General features: G+C 37.9%; 1 protein-coding gene across 1 annotated transcript; it reads right to left on the bottom strand.

The window, feature by feature from the left end:
* Positions 1–1,774: 1,774 nt before the first annotated feature.
* On the bottom strand, positions 1,775–2,713 carry LOC308270232 (olfactory receptor 6C76-like; the record flags this gene model as incomplete). The annotated part of the gene is made up of 1 exon (XM_080706028.1): positions 1,775–2,713. The coding sequence occupies one exon, from the start codon at positions 2,711–2,713 to the stop codon at positions 1,775–1,777; it is 939 nt and encodes a 312-aa protein (XP_080562154.1).
* Positions 2,714–16,318: the final 13,605 nt, after the last annotated feature.

Raw genomic sequence — 16,318 nt, 5'->3', positions numbered from 1 at the left:
TAGTGCTCTTAGTCTATGCAAATCTGGGCCCTATGAGTCTCATTCTTCTGGGTCCAAGAGGGAAAACTATTCCACTATGGGAACTAGGAAGAGTTCTGTTGAATTTTATGTTATAGCTGTCATCTTGTAAATCTACGGCCTTTGCGAGAAGTGACTATCTAGCAAGGACATGAGTCATCAATTTGGAAGGGGTAATTGTACTTGATCATTCAGAGAAATTGGGCTTCCTTTTACTTAATAGGAATGGGGAAGAAAAGACTGGATACCCAGATACTCCGCTTTCTTAATACTCCTTTGCTCAATTTTAACAATAAATGGAAAAATATAGTAGCCATGGCATGAGAAGTGAGTGACACTTAGGAGCTGAGATATCAAGCAAGTAATCTAGACAAGAAGAAATAAGGAAAATTTAGAAAGGTACTAGATGTCTTACTCAGTTAGTGATGCTATAACAAAACACCCCAGACTGTGTGGCTTAAATACAAACATTTATATAGTTCCAGAGACTGGGACATCCAACCACGATTAGGCACTTGTTGAAACAAGGTGAGGCCTTGTTTCTGAGTTGTTTTCTGCCCTTTATGTTCTCACATGGTCTTCCTTATTGTATAGACATAGAGTGAGTGTATTAATAAGCACATTAAGTCTATTATAAGGACCCTTCTTTGTGACCTAATTTAATCCTAAATACCTCCCCAAAGGCCTCACCTCCAAATACCATCACATTGGAGGTTAAGGCTTCAATAGATGAATTCCAGAGTGGGACAGCACAGTCATTTCATATCAGTAAGGTAGATGATTTAAATTCCAACTTCCAGATCAAGTGAATAATATTTTCTTTTCTCTTTTAAGTTCCCCTAGGAAAATAGGTCCTAAAACCCTGAGAATTGCTTTTATAATTTATATTAATTAAGCAAGACTAAGCAATATGATAATTGGGTTATAGTAGAGCAAGAGTTGTGCCACTAGGAGCATATGTGTCTACCTGGGGACCCAAGTCTCATCCCAAGCTGGTAGAAGCCTGCATCCCCCTGGCTGATGAAGGGGTATAAAAGCCCAGCCCAGTTACTACTTGGAAAAATTTTCAAGGATAATTTCAGGCTCAGATCTCTCTCTAGAATCCATGCTCGGACTTTATGGTAAATGTGTCTCAGTGCTTCCATACCTAGACCTGATTTTCTGACTCTTCCACAACTGTTAATCCTGAAATTATTCCCCAGTAAATCTTTTTACAAATCTATTTTAGTGACTGCACTTTAAAGAGCCTTACCTGCAACAATTGGTATGTGAACAGATGCAATTACTGCTGGATCTGCAATTAAATATTTAATGTATATTTAGAAAACACAATAAAGCCAAGGGAAAATCAAAATCATGAAGATGTTACATTACATAACTGTTTGGAACTTATTAAAATTTTATGGAAAAATCAAATATGATAATAAGAACCAAATAGGTAGAGATGACTAACAGTCCTGATGAACTGCTATATTAAATTGATGAAACATTTAATATATTTATATTTCAATTAAAAAAGAAGAGAAAAAGGGGTCATATTCGAGAATGCTTCCAATGGAACAGAAAAAATTATTATTTCGAAGGGAAATGAAATTGAGTAAAGACAGCTTACATAAATAGCATGATACTTCAGAAAGAAATGGAAGGACAAATATTATATATTGGAGAGCATGATTGGAAAACTGGGGCCAAATCCAGCCACATCCTTTGCAATTTTCCTTAATAATGCATTTCCTTTATAAACTTCCTCATGCTTCTACTTCCTAGACAAAGACACAACTCTGTGTAGCAAGTCCTTACAGGCTTGCTTCACCTGCTGATTTCTTAGAGTATATATGAATGGGTTCAAAAGTGGAGCCACAGAGGTGTTGAGGACAGACACGCCCTTCATTAAGGAGATTCTCTGCTTAGCTGAGGGTTTGATATACATGAAGATGCAGCTGCCGTATGAGAGTGAGATGACAATCATATGAGAAGAACACGTGGAGAAAGCCTTTTTCCTCTGGTTTGCAGAGGGGATTTTTAAAATTGCTAGGGTAATATATGTATACGATAGGACCACTAACACCAGAGTGGTCAAGAGAGTCACCAAAGCTAAGATGAAACTCATCAATTCCAACAAATGTGTATCTGTACAGGAGATTTGCAGGAGAGGAGCAGTGTCACAGTAGAAATGATCAATAATATTGGAGTCACAGAAATCCAAGCTTAGGCCCAGGATGAGTCCCGGAAAAATGATGAGGAAACCGGCGATCCAAGAGCTAAGGACCAGCTGGACACAAGTTTTAGTGCTCATAATGGTTGTGTAATGCAGAGGCTTACAGATGGCAACATAACGGTCGTAGGACATAGCAGCCAGCAGATAAAACTCAGATGCGCCCAGTAGGAAAGCAAAAAATAACTGAGCTACACAACAGTTATAGGAAATGGTTCTGTCACCTGTTGCCATGCTAACAAGCAATTTGGGGATGCAGACTGTAGTATAAGAAATCTCCAAGATGGAAAAATTTCGAAGAAAGAAATACATAGGAGTTTTGAGATGAGAATCCAGTAAAGTGAGGGTAATAATAGTCAGATTTCCTGAGATGCTTAGCAAGTAGGTGAGGAGCAGGAAGATAAACAGAACAATCTTCAATCTGGGGTCCTCTGTCAATCCTACTAGAATAAACACTGTCACTGTCGTATGGTTTTCCATTGATGCTACTTGATTTTCTGATCTGGTAAAAAATATTGAGAAATATTATCTAAAGGTATGGATGGTAAAATGTGAAGGTAGCAATGTCAAAATACTGTAGTTGCTTTTGGTTACATATGCTAATGAGGCAACCTTTTAAAATGATTTAATAAGACAAACTCCAGCAAAATATACTACTTGGCACAGACTGTGAAAAGTATATTTTTTTACAAATCTGCAATAAAAACCCCATTATCTTATAAAATCCTTATATTTATCTATGTTTATGGTAGTGACATAAAAAGTTGAATTTGTAAAAATCATTTTCCCACCTCTCACTATATACTCTTACTTACATTTAGTCTGACTGGGAACAATTTAAATGAAATTGCCCCAAGGAACTGACTGTAAGTACAAGAGAGAAGCAACTAAAGGAGAGAGAAGACAGCCAGGCATGGTGGCACACTCTTCTAATCCCAGAATTTGAGAGGCAGAGACAGGAGGATCGTGGTTTGTGAACAGCCTCAGCTAACAGTGAGGCCCTTAGCATCTCAGTGAGACCCTGTTTCAAAATAAAGAATAAAAAGTAGGGCTGGAGGTGTAGCTCAGAGGTAGAATGCAAAAGAGAGAAGAACCATTAATAAAATTAGAGATGAGAAAAGGAATGTTATAACAGACAGCACTGAAATCCAGAGAATCACTAAGGACAATTTTGAAGCCATACTCCAATAAACTGGAAAATCTAGAATAAATGGATAAATGTCTAGATACATATAATCTATCAATATTGAACCAAAAGATATAGAAATCTTTTTTTTGGTGTGTGTGTGTGTGTGTGTGTGTGTGTGTGTGTGTGTGTGTGTTGTACTGGGGATGGAACCCAGGGCCATTGTACCTCCGAGCTACACCCCTGGTCCTATTTTTAGTCTTTAAAAAAAATTTTTTTTTTGCAACAGAGACTCACTAAGTTGCGAGGGCCTAGCTAAGTAGCTGAGGCTGTCTGTGAACCACCATCCTCCAGTCTCCATCTCCTGAATGCCGAAGAAATCTTAAAGAGATCAATAATAATAATAAATAGATAAAAATAAGTTAGATTAAAGAAGTAATAAAAAAACTCACACCAAACAGCTCAATTAATAAAAGAGCAAATGAACTCATCAAACATTTCTCAAAGAAGTACAAATCGCTAAAAAATATACTTAAAAATGTTCAATATCTTTCACCATCAGGGAAATGCAAATGAAAGCTACATTGAAACTTCATCTCACTCCAGTCAGAATGGCAATAATCATAAGTACAAATGACAATAAATGCTGGCAAGAATGTGGGGAGTGTGGGCATAGTGGCGCATGCTTGTAATCCCAGTACTTGGAAGGCTGAGACAGGAGAACCATAGGTTCACGGCCAGCCTCAGCTACTTAGTGAGGCCCTCTGCAACTTAGTGAGACCCTTTTTCAAAATAAAGAATAAAAATAATAGGGGTTGGGGCTGTAGCCTGGAGGTAGAATGCACCTAGGTTCACTTTTTAGTACTGCAAAAAAAATTTAAAAAAAAAGAATGTGTGTGGGGACTCACACACTCTCACACTCTAAGTGGGAATGTAAATTATCACAGCCACTGAGGAAATCAGTATGGAGTTTATTCAAAACGCTAAAGATTGAACTACATTATGATCCAGGTATGCCATTCCTCAGTATTTATCCAAAAGAATTAAAATCAGTATAGTATCTAGATACATACACATCTATGTTTACTACAGCACAATTCATCATAACCAAGTTATGAAATTAGCCTAGGTGTCTATCTACAGATGAGTGGGTAAAGAAAAGGTGGCTTATGCACAAAATGAAATTTTCCTCAGATCTAAGAAAAAACGAAATTGTGCTATTTGCAGAAAAATAGGATGGAACCATGAAAACCATCATGTTAAGTGAAATAAGCCAGACTTCAAAAGACAAGTGTCATTTATTTTCTTTCATATGTGGAACCTGGGGAGGGGAGAACAAAAGAAAAAGAGAATGAATTTAGAAAGGAGATGATTGGGGGAGAGGAAGAGGATAAGTGGGAGGAGGGAGGAAAGGGTAAAGGAGGAGGAAGGGAGTGAAACTGCTCAGATTATATTATACACGGATGAATATGCCACAGTGAAAATAAATACTATATAATTAATATGCACCAATATAAAAGGCTATTTTCAAAAACAAAATCAGTCTTTACTGACATCAAGTTTATCCAAAAGCTTAACTCTTTTTTTATTGATCCATCTAAAATAATTATAAACACTAATTAAATCCTAGAACAAAATCTAAAACTTTGATGTTAATTACTTTGCTATAGATATATAAAGTTAAAAACTTTAGCTGGGCGTGGTGGTGCACACTTGTAACCCCCACACTTGGGAGGCAGATGCAGGAGAATCACGCAGGTTTGAAGCCAGCCTTGTTGGCTTTAGAGACCCTGTTTCCAAATAAAAATATAAAATAGGTCTGGGAGTGTAGCCTGGAGTTAGAAGGGTTCCATCCCCAGTACCATAAAAAAAAAGAAAAAGAACTTTAAAACTTGAAAATTATCATTATAGACCATTTTGTAGTAAACTCATTGAAAATGCAAAAAATATGATGATTGAAAATAGAATGTGACTTCGGCTTATGACAAATACTGGAAAAATTTCAATATAACCATGGTCAGAACTCTTCACTTTTTAGATTTCTTGTCACATGTCTCAACTAATCAACACTTTTCTCTCAGTCATTTTGGTATTTTCTTTTGACTTCTGTCCATTCATTTTTTTTCTGCCATTCTTCCCTTCTATCATCCATTATCCCCATGCTATTTCTTTCGAATTGCATTGTAAACCTGACTTAAACAGAATTAACAGACTTTATTTCTGATGGCTATCACTCTGAAAATGAAAAGAGAATAATACGATGCGAATATATTGGTCAAATAATGAGAGAGAGGGAGAAAAATGAAACAGGGAATGATATAACCAAAACAAACGAAATAGAAAAGAGGCAAGACCGAAAGAAAGGATGGTGAAAGGAAAGCCTACCATTAAGACTGGACAGTGATTTCCATATAGCTCTTTGCTTCTTTGAAGTATAGACTGAGTTACACCAGAACTGAAATTTGCCTCTGCCTAGGAGAAAGCAGAGGAGAAATTTTACTCTGAGGATCAGCCACTGGCAAGTGTTTGGACACTTGCAGGTATTACCGATAAATCAGCAACTTTGAAATAATACAGTCAAAAGCAAAGACAATTCAAATGGAGTTGATTGTGTGTCTGAGAATTCAGAGGTCTCATTAAGCTAAATCCCATGAAGCTTCCTAGTTATAAACAGTTTTATCCCTTAAGGGAAAATTTCTTCTTTGATGACTTCATTATCAGTTATCTTTTTTATGACTTCATTATCAATTCATTTACTTATTTATTTAGTAGTACTGAGTATTGGACCCAGGGGTGTTCTACCTCTGAGCTATGCCTCCAGCACTGTTTTATTTTACATTTTTTATTTTGAAACAGTCTTGTTATCATGTGCTGGCCTTGAACCTGCAATCTTCTTGTCTCAGCCTCCTAAGTACTTGGATTACAGGTGTTCACCATCACACCCAGCTAGCAAGTATTTATTAAGCAATTTTTATAGACCCATGGAGGAAGCACTGACATGCTTGGAAGAATCAAAGTAGTATAAAATCCCTGACTATGGCAGTTTTTATGTATTTAGGAGAAAAGGCACATGTCTAACAATATATAATATGCCATAAACTTAACCAGGAAAGAAGATTTTGTTTTTGTTTTTGTTTTGTTTTGTGGTGCTAGGGTTTGAATCCAGGGCTTTATACATGCTAGGCAAGTGTTCTACCACTGAGCTATATCTCTAGCCCAGAAAAGAAGTTTTTATGGTGCTCTAGACAGTTGAGAAAAATTATAAGAGAAGATGGTATCAAAGGCGATAGAGTCTTCCATAAGCACTGCAGCTGGTTCGGAAGCAGGATACTGCATCATCAGGTAAATTAAGCAGCATGAACGAAGATCCTGGAGATTCTGGCAATTGGTGCCAAAGTGTAATGATATCTTCTTAATATTAAAATGCAGTCTCTCAGACCTTGGGGACAATCTCAGAGGATAATCTAAGGGGAAACTAATTTTATTAAAAATAACCACAGTCAGCAGGGTGTAGTGGTCTACACTTGTAATCCCAGTACTCGGGAGACTGAGACAGGAGGATCTCGGTTCACAGCCAGCCTCAGCTACTTAGTGAGGCCCTACCTACTTAGTGAGACACTGTTCAAAATAAAAAATAGGGCTGGGGATGTAGCTCAGAGGTAGAATGCCCCTGGGTTCCATCCCCAGTCCCCTGAAAAAAATATAACGATAGTCACTTGTGTTGTAGAGAGATTCCTGTCATTCTGACAAGTCATAATTCTGTTAAATCAGGTCTAAGACCCTCCTCTTCCCTACTCCCCACTCTGTGACAGGGCATTGAAATGTGTATAGCAGGATTATAATGTTTATTTGTATGCATATTAAGAACTTACATAAATGCTTTCCTTCTTTCAAAATCATGAACAAACTTTTATTCAATAATGGTGATATTTAACAAATCAATAAAATCCAACATCAGGGTTTAGTCATCAACAGTCAGAAAAGAGAGTTAAATGAATATAGGAAAAACTGCAAATACAGATGCCTAAAGTATCCACTGAAACTAGTTGTATGATATTTGGCATGATAATTATTACTTCATTTGGCAAAATTGTGAATATTCTTTTTTCACAGAAAATTGTGAGGATAATAATATTTTCCTCTACCCAGTTTCTCAGATCCAACGACCTGAGGCTACATAAAAGAATTTTTCTATCTTAAAAATCCCATATTCAGCCACATTCTCATATTATTTATTTTTAATATAATCCTATTATTTCAGAACTAGTTTAAGAAATAAACACAACATGTAATCCAGGTGGGGATTAAATATTTTGCTGCAAAACCACATCAAAGGGCTATAGCTAAAGGGAGGTATGTTGGTTAGCTTTCCACCTCTGTGACAAAGTATTTGAGAAAATCAACTTAGAATAAGGAAAGGTTTATCTGAATCAGTTTCAGAAGTTTCAGCCCATGGCTGCTTTGGCCCAGGGTTCTGATCCTATAGCAAGGCACAATGTGGTGGCGAGGAGGACGTCACGGAGCAAAGCTATTCACCTATGGTGGCTGGAAGGCAAAGACGGAAAGAGGAAAGGGCCTGATCCAATATATACTTCAAGGGCATGCTTCTCATGGTCTACTTCCTCCAACAAAGCCCATCTTTTAAATGTCCATCACCTCCCATAAGTTAGTGATCAAGCCGTGTGTGTGTGTGTGTGTGTGTGTGTGTGTGTGTGTGTGTGTATTGAACTCAGAGACATTCTACCTCTGAGCTGCACCTCAGAACTGTTTTATTAGAAGTGAGAGGTACTATGTGAAGTTTTCAGTTGAACATAGAAATTGTGAAAGAGGTCGAGAGCAGCTCTAATACAATAGCTTTGAAACTTACCTCTCTGCCTCCACTTACAATTCTCTTATTCTTTCTTCACAATAGTCAGAATCAGAACCTGAAGGGTTCAACGCATCCTTATAGCTGGAAAGGACACACCTGTAGATTTTAGATTCAGGGACTAAACATCACTGAAACAAGAAACTAAACAAATATATCCATCTTCTGCGACTGAATGACTGACCTAAGCATGTGCTCTCCCCTGTTGGGAAGAAGTATTTGTAATTGTACATGGGATCATCCTGTACCCTGCAGAGGGAAAGTTCAGAATGGTGGAATGACTGAAGGCTCCATAGGCAGATCCTGTAGAGTATCCGAAGCTCACCTCCTCCAAAGCTGTCTCCTAATTATCTTTGAGACACATAATGCTTGCCTTACCTGTACACACACACACACACACACACACACACACACACACACACACCAGTCCACAGCTGCTAGTCATTATGAGGTGTCTATGTGTTGCATTGCTTTGCTTTGTTTTTTTTTTCTTACTGTTCTTCAAAAACAGAAGTTTGATGATTACCTAGTAAACAATTAAGAGACTCATGTTCGCTTCAAAATTAGTTACTGGATTTTCTTAAGCATTAATCATCTAAGATTCCAGAATGGTGTTTGGTTCCTAAGAAAAAAAATTTACCAAACTTAGATCACATTTTATTCCATTTGTTTTAAAGAATTTTTCCCTACTTAAAAGTTTAAGAAATAATTTCTACATACATCATGAAAGACACATCAATACTGGATATTGTTTTATGAAAATGTAAGGATGCCCCAAAAAGCAACTTCAAAAAGTATTCTATTGTAGCTGAATGTTGTGGTACATGCCTATAATCCAGTACTTGGAAGGCTGAAACAGAAGGATTTCAGGTTTGGAGCTAGGAAGATCCTACTGCAAATAAAAATAAATAAATAGAAAGGACTGAGGATGTAGCTTACAGGCAGAGTGCCCCTGGGTTCAATCATGTTATTACACACACACACACACACACACACACACACACACATTTGTAAAATGTATGGAAGAAAAAAATGTGTGTAGGTCTGGAATTAATTTTTGTAAATAAATTTTTATTGGTGCATTGTAGTCATATATCTCAATGAGATTAAAAAAAACTTGTGGAGCTACACAGGCACACATCACCCAATCAGCCCTACCCAATCTCTAACCCTCCTACCCATGCTTGGCTTCCTGATTGACTTTGATATGTTTAAGTACATCACGTGCTTCCTTTATCCTCCCTCTTATCCCTTCAGATATGTCACCTTAATTACTCCTCTATAGGGTCCCTTTTTATCTATAGTTCCTTCTGTTACCCATTTCTCCCTAATATTTTGCACATTAAGAAAATCATCTGCCAGGTGTGGTAGCGCACACTTGTAATCCCTGCACTTGGGAGGTTGAGACAGGAGGATCACGCAGGTTTGAAGCCAGCCTCCGCTACTTAGTGAGGCTCTCAGCAACTTAGTGAGACCCTCTTCCCAAATAAAATATAAAATAGGTCTGGGAGTGTAGCCCAGAGGTAGAAGGCCCCTGGGTTCCATCCCCAGTACCACCAAAAAAAAAAAAAAAAAAAAGCAACTGATTTCTTATTTTTTTGTGACATTTCACTGTAAATGTCATAATTTTGTTCTCCTTTATGACTGGGCAAAATCCCATTGTGTACATATCCCATAATTCTTAAATCCACTCATTTGTTGAAGGACATCTTGACCGGTTCCACAGTTTGGCAATGATGAACTGTGCAGCTATGAACATGGTTGATATTTTGGTTTTCATTCTTTTTGATAGATACCCAGAGGTGGTATTGCTGGATCATATGGTAAATTCATTTTTCTTCTTCTGAGGATCTTCTATACTGTTCTCCAAAGGGGTTGCACCAACTTTTAGTCCCACCAACAATGTATTAGAGCTTCTATTTCGCCACACTTATTCCCACTTACTGAAAACCTGAAAGCCAGAAGGTGAGTAACTTTGACAGGATGATCCACTCACAACCAAATTTTTTTTTTTTAATAGAGGTCACTTAAATAGATCTGGAAATCTGCTGAGAGATTAGGTAAGGCAGTGGCAGCTTCTATTGCTTCCTGGCCACACAGTTGAAGAAACCCACTGGCCCTTTGCTGTTGAGCAGGCCCCAGTTCCAGGCCTGCCGCACAATGGGCTCCGGGCCTGGCCTCGCTAGCTCCAGACCCAGCCTCACCTCGCAGCAGGCTCTGGGCTCTGGTTCCTGTCACTGTGGGCATGATGTTTACAGAGGTTCCCATTATATATATATATATATATATATATATATATATATATATATATATATATATATATATGTGTGTGTGTGTGTGTGTGTGTGTGTGTGTGTGTGTGTGTGTGTGTATGTATATATGTATGTATTAGGAGAAAACAGCATGTGTCATTTGCAGAAGCTGAGAACCCACTTCCCTAGCAGCAGCAATGGATTTTATCTCCCCACTGAAAGCAGAGGCTCACAACCTCACCACGGAGAGTGGGATCCACTGCCCCCAGCGCAGTGCAGAGGAGCACAGCAGCCATAAGCTGAGGTGTCCCAGGACCTCTGGCGCAGGGAATCAGCCCAGAAATATGGGTGGGGCTCCCTCTGACTTGCCCCAAACATTTTTCTTACATAGTATCCAGAATTCCTGCACATGTGTGGCAAGAGCAGTCTACTTTTGGGGAGATATTTTTAAAAGTCAAGGTGGATTGGATTGGATCTGTCTGCCTCTCCCAAATACTATCTGGTGCCGCTACTGCCATCTTGGTCCATCTCCGCAAAACTTTTCTTACATAATATGTTATTCAGAGTTCCTGAGCATGTGGGGCAGGAACAGTCTACTTTTGGAGAGATTTCTTCAAAAATTCCAGGTGGATTTGGTTGGACCTGTCTGCCTCTCCTGAATACTGGCCACCATTGTCGCCTCCTTCTTGGTCTCTCCTAGAGTATGGTGTTGTTAAGTATTCCTGTGTGGCAGGAGCAGTCTGTTTTCTGCTCTTCTGGGATATCCCTCCAAAAATCACTTTTCTTGCAGTGGCAGGCTCCACACTGCCATCTTGCCTCTAGTCCCACCATTTTTCACTCTCTCCTATATTTCAGATAGGAAGTCATGACTGGAAATATTTCTGTGTGTTTTCCCATTCAGCTATTAAATCAAAATCTGTTGTCCTGGGTCGCCACCTGTGACCACAGCCACCGTCATCTTGGCCCCTCATAGGTCTGTAATTTAAATACCGAAAAGGTACATATATCAATTACATGTTTTCCTAATGCATGCCTACTTCTTTGAGAATTGCCCAGCACTTGCCTCCCACATGTTAAAACTAATTGATGTACCCATTTCCACAAACAAACTAATTTTAAGTATCAGAAATCTCCAGTAGTCAGTAGTTCCATAAACCCTCAAAATGATACAAGTATATTATAATTTTTATTCTTCTTGTGTGTGGGGCTACTGGGACTTGAACCCAGGGGTGTTCTACATCTGAGCTTCACTGTGCCCTATTTTATTTTGTTTTTAATTTTGAAACAAGGTCTCACTAAGTTGCAGAGAGCTCTGCTAAGCTGCTAAGACTGGTGGTGAACCTTTGATCCTTCTGTCTTAGCCTCTTAAGTACTGGTATTATAGGCATGATGACTACATTCAGCTCCATGTTTTCTTAAGATGTGAAAAAATATACAATGAAATTCATGTTTTCTTTGATAAAACACTTATTTAAAACATGTGACAAGTGTGGTGTGGAACTTTTTCAGTGTCTAGCAAATTCACTTGGGGATAAAGCAGAGAGAAAGAAGCATTTTAATGGTGATTACCAGAGGCTAGGGAGAGAAGGAGAGTCAGAAAGGTTGATCAATGGGTACTGAGTTACAGTAAAATAGTAGTAAGAGGTTCTGGTGTGCTAATTATTAGTATTATCTACAGTAGGGTGAATATAGATAATAATAATTCACTATATGTTTCAGAAAGTTTTAAGAAAAGATTTTGAATATTTTCACCACAAAATATTAAATATTTAGGACATAGATATGTTTAATCTTATTGAAATATTATACAATATATTCATGTATTAAAATATCATATAGTTGATGGAGACCTAGGTTGGTTTCATATTTTGGCTATTACGAATTATGCTGCTATGAACATGGGTATGCATGTATTAATATAGTTCTCTAATTGCAACCCCTTTGGAAAGATACCCAGGAATTCTATAACCTGATAATATGGTGGATCCATTCCCAGTTCTCTAAGGAATCTCCATACTGATCTCCATAGCAGCTGAACTAATTTGCACTCCCACCAACAGTGTAAGAGTTCCTTTTTCCCCACATCTTTACCAGTACTTCTTGTTATTTGACTTCTTTATGCTTGGGATTAGATGGAATCTCAGTGTAGTTTAGATTTGCATCTCCCTGATGGCTAATGATGTTGAACATTTTTCATGTATCTATTGGCCATTTGAATGTGTGTGTGTGTGTGTGTGTGTGTGTGTGTGTGTGTGTGTGTAGTGTCTAGTCAATTCAGTTGCCCATTTCTTGATTGGGTTATTTGTTTTGCTAGTGTAGAGCCTTTTGAGCTTTTTGCATATTCTATATATTATCCCTCTATCAGAGTGGTGGATGGTAAAGATCTTCTCCCATTCTGTGGGCTTTCTCTTTAGATTCTTGATGGTTTCCTTTAATAAGCAGAAACTTTTTAGTTGATGCCATCCCACTTGTTAATTCTCATTTTAATTTCCTGTGCTTTGGAGATCTTGTTGAAAAAGTTACTACTTGTGCCTATATGTTAGAATTGTTGAGCTTATGCCCTCCTCTACTAGGCTTCACAGTCTCTGGGCTAATTTCCAAGTCTTTGATTCACCTTGAGTTGATTCCTGTGCCTGGTAAGAGGTAATGATTTAGTTCCATCTTTCTATAAATGGAAAGCCATTTCTCTCAGCCCCGTTTGTTGAAAAGGCTGTCTTTTTCTTCAGTGTGTGAGTTTGGCCACTTTGTCAAAGATCAATTGACTATAAGTATGTGGGTTTGTTTCTGTATCTTCAGTTCTGTTCTGTTGGTCCGTATGCCTGTTGTTGTGCCAATATCATGCAGTTTTAACTACTTTTACTCAGGTAGTATAATTTGAAGCCAGGAATTGTGATGCCTCCTGCATGGTTCTTATTGCTGAGAATTGCTTTGGCTATTCTGGGTCTTTTCTTTCTCCATATAAAATTCATGACTGATTTTTCTAGGTCTATGAAAAATGTCATTGGCATTTTGATAGGAATTGCAATTAATCTGTAGATCACTTCTAGCAGAATGACCATTTTGATATTTATTCTGCCTATCCATGAGCAAGGGAGATCTTTCCATCTTCCAAGGTCTTTTTCAATTTCTTTCTTTAATGTTTTATAGTTTTCATTGTAGAGATCTTTTACATCTTTGGTTAGGTTTATTCCTAGGTATTCTATTAGTTTTGAGGTTATTATGAATGGAATTGTTTTATTTCTTTCATTGTGCATTCATTGTTGGTATATAGAAAAGCAACTGATTTATTTAAGTTGATTTTGTATCCTGCAACTTTGCTGAATTGGTTGATCAGCTCCAGTAGTCTTTTGCATGAGTTCTCTGAGTCTTTTAGATAAAGGATCATGCCATCTGCAAATACGGATAATTTAAATTCCTCTTTTACTATTTGAATTGTTCCTGATTTTAGAGAAAATTTTTGCTGTTTTCCCCATTCAGTATGATGTTGTCTTTGGATTTATTGTATATTGCCTTAATAATGTTGAGATACACTCCTTTTATTCCAATTTTCTGCCATAGGTCTCTGTCATAGGTCTGCCATAGGTTTCAACAGGTGAATGAATTGCAAAATTATTAGAAATACACACAATGGAATTCTACTCAGCAATAAAGAAGAACAAAATCATGTCATTTGCAATAAGATGGAAAGACCTGAAGAACACTATGTTAAATGAGATCAGCCAAGCACAGAAATAGATGGGACATATATTTTCTCTAATATGCCCAAACTAGTATTAGGGATACCAGAGGGACTCCAGATAATGGAGGGGAAACCTCAGCAAAGCTAGAAAGGAAGGGTAGGAGAGGAAGAAGACTGAGCTTGATTAATGGAGGAGCTACATTCAAATATGCAGTAAGTGTGAATGCAGTATGGTCAACCTGGACACTCATTGTTGGGAGGGGGCAAGGGGAAGCGGGGAGGGGGGAGGACACCAAGTACTGTGTGCATGCATGCCATTGTCAATATGATCCACATTATAATATGAAACTATAGTGTACCAATAAAAAATAAAATATATCATATAGTATCCCCCCAAATAGGTACAATTTTTATGTTTTATGTGTTGGTTCAAAAATGTAGTAAAAGGAAAATAAACAAACAAAAAAGACTGCAGTTGAACCACTAATATTTGAACTTACTAAAATGGTGGAAAATCACCCCAGCCACCTACATATGACCAATTCTATATGAGGGATGGTAAGAAGCAGTTAGAACCATTGTACTTGAAGAATTGCATTTCTATAAGGAGACAAGAAGGGTGATCTGCAAATACACCAAATTATATTGAGCAGAAACAAAAAAGAATCATTTTTCAAAGCTTTTCACCTGTAAACAGGTGAAACTGGATTATAGTTCTCCAGTTGGATGTTTTCTGCTATGTAGACCTGTGATCACCCAAGGTGATTCCACCTGAGCAAAACTTTGAATGATTTAATGAGAGAAAGAGAAACATAAAAACTAGGACCCTTTCGCATCCAATTAGTACCATAAGTTTGAGGTTTGCCAGAGGATTCTTTAAAGCAGGATTGGAAAGGAATGTAGACGGTATTTTAAAAATGATCAGCTTAGGCATAAATATAATAAAACATCAAGATCTATCTGATTAAAACTATGAAACTCCACTGTACAACATCAAAGAACTAAGTAAATGGAGGGGTATTCCATGTTCACATATAGCAGATTTAATATTTTCAAGATGTCGGTTCTTCCCAAACTGATTTAAAAATGCAATACGATCTCAAACAAATCACTTCAAGTTATTGTCAGCATATGGACAAACTGATCCTAATATTTCTATGGAGAGGCGAAGGACTCAGAACAGCCAGCTAAATCTTGAAGGAGAAAAATAAAGTGGAATTGTCACAGTGTTCTGCTTCAGGACATACTATAAAGGTATAGTAACCAAGACAGTGAGGTATTAGAGAAAGAATAAAGATATTGGTCAACGGAACACAGTAGAGGGAGCCAGGAGTAGACTCAAATACATATTATCAACTGATCTTCTTTCAGAGACAAAGACAAATTTATTTAGGAAAGCGGGGGGATAAATTCAAGGGAGAATACAGGCTACCTCAAGGGTGAGTGGCCCTTAGGGAGTGCAGGACTCAGCCTTTATAAGAGACTTTCATGAGGGGTGGGCAGGAGGGATGTGAGGATGACCTCAGTTCCATGATCACCAGGTGGTTTAAGGGTGTTTGGGGTCTTAACCAATACTGACTTATCATCAGGAATCCTTCTACACTACTCAAGGGCAACCAACAAGGTTGAGAAGATTGCTTTCTTCAGTAGTGACCAAGGATTCCTCTTTGATGTTATCTTTTGTTTGATAAACAGATTCCACCATAAGGATGGTCCATAGTGCTCAGGGTCTCTTGTAAATTCCCAAGGACTTTGGGTCTAGCAGGCCTTGTCACAGGTTGCCATATTAAAGTTACATTTTCCTTGTTCTCCCTTTGTGTGTGTGTGTGTGTGGGGGGTGTTTTACTGGGGATCCAGGGACATTCTACCTCTGAGCTACACTCCCTGCTCTGTCTTATTTATTTTTTTAATTTTGAAACAGGATCTCACTAGATTGCTGAGGCTGACTACAAACCTGCAATCCTCCTGTCTCTGCCTCCCATGTACTTCTTTATTTTATTGATGCATTGTAAGTACATGTCACAGTGAGGTTCAAAGTGATATAAATGTACATTCGCATGCCACTTGGTTTGTTTCCCTTTGGATCTTTGGCAAGGGAGCAAGGGCACTACAGTGAAGTAATGACTGTCTCTTCAAAAACTGGTGTTGGAACAACTGGGGT

Source organism: Muscardinus avellanarius (assembly GCF_963383645.1).
Source record: "Muscardinus avellanarius genome assembly, chromosome: 11".
NCBI classification, from domain to species: Eukaryota; Metazoa; Chordata; class Mammalia; order Rodentia; family Gliridae; genus Muscardinus; species Muscardinus avellanarius.
The sequence above is the reverse complement of the archived record's forward strand: the minus strand, read 5'-3'. Positions and strand labels throughout refer to the sequence as shown.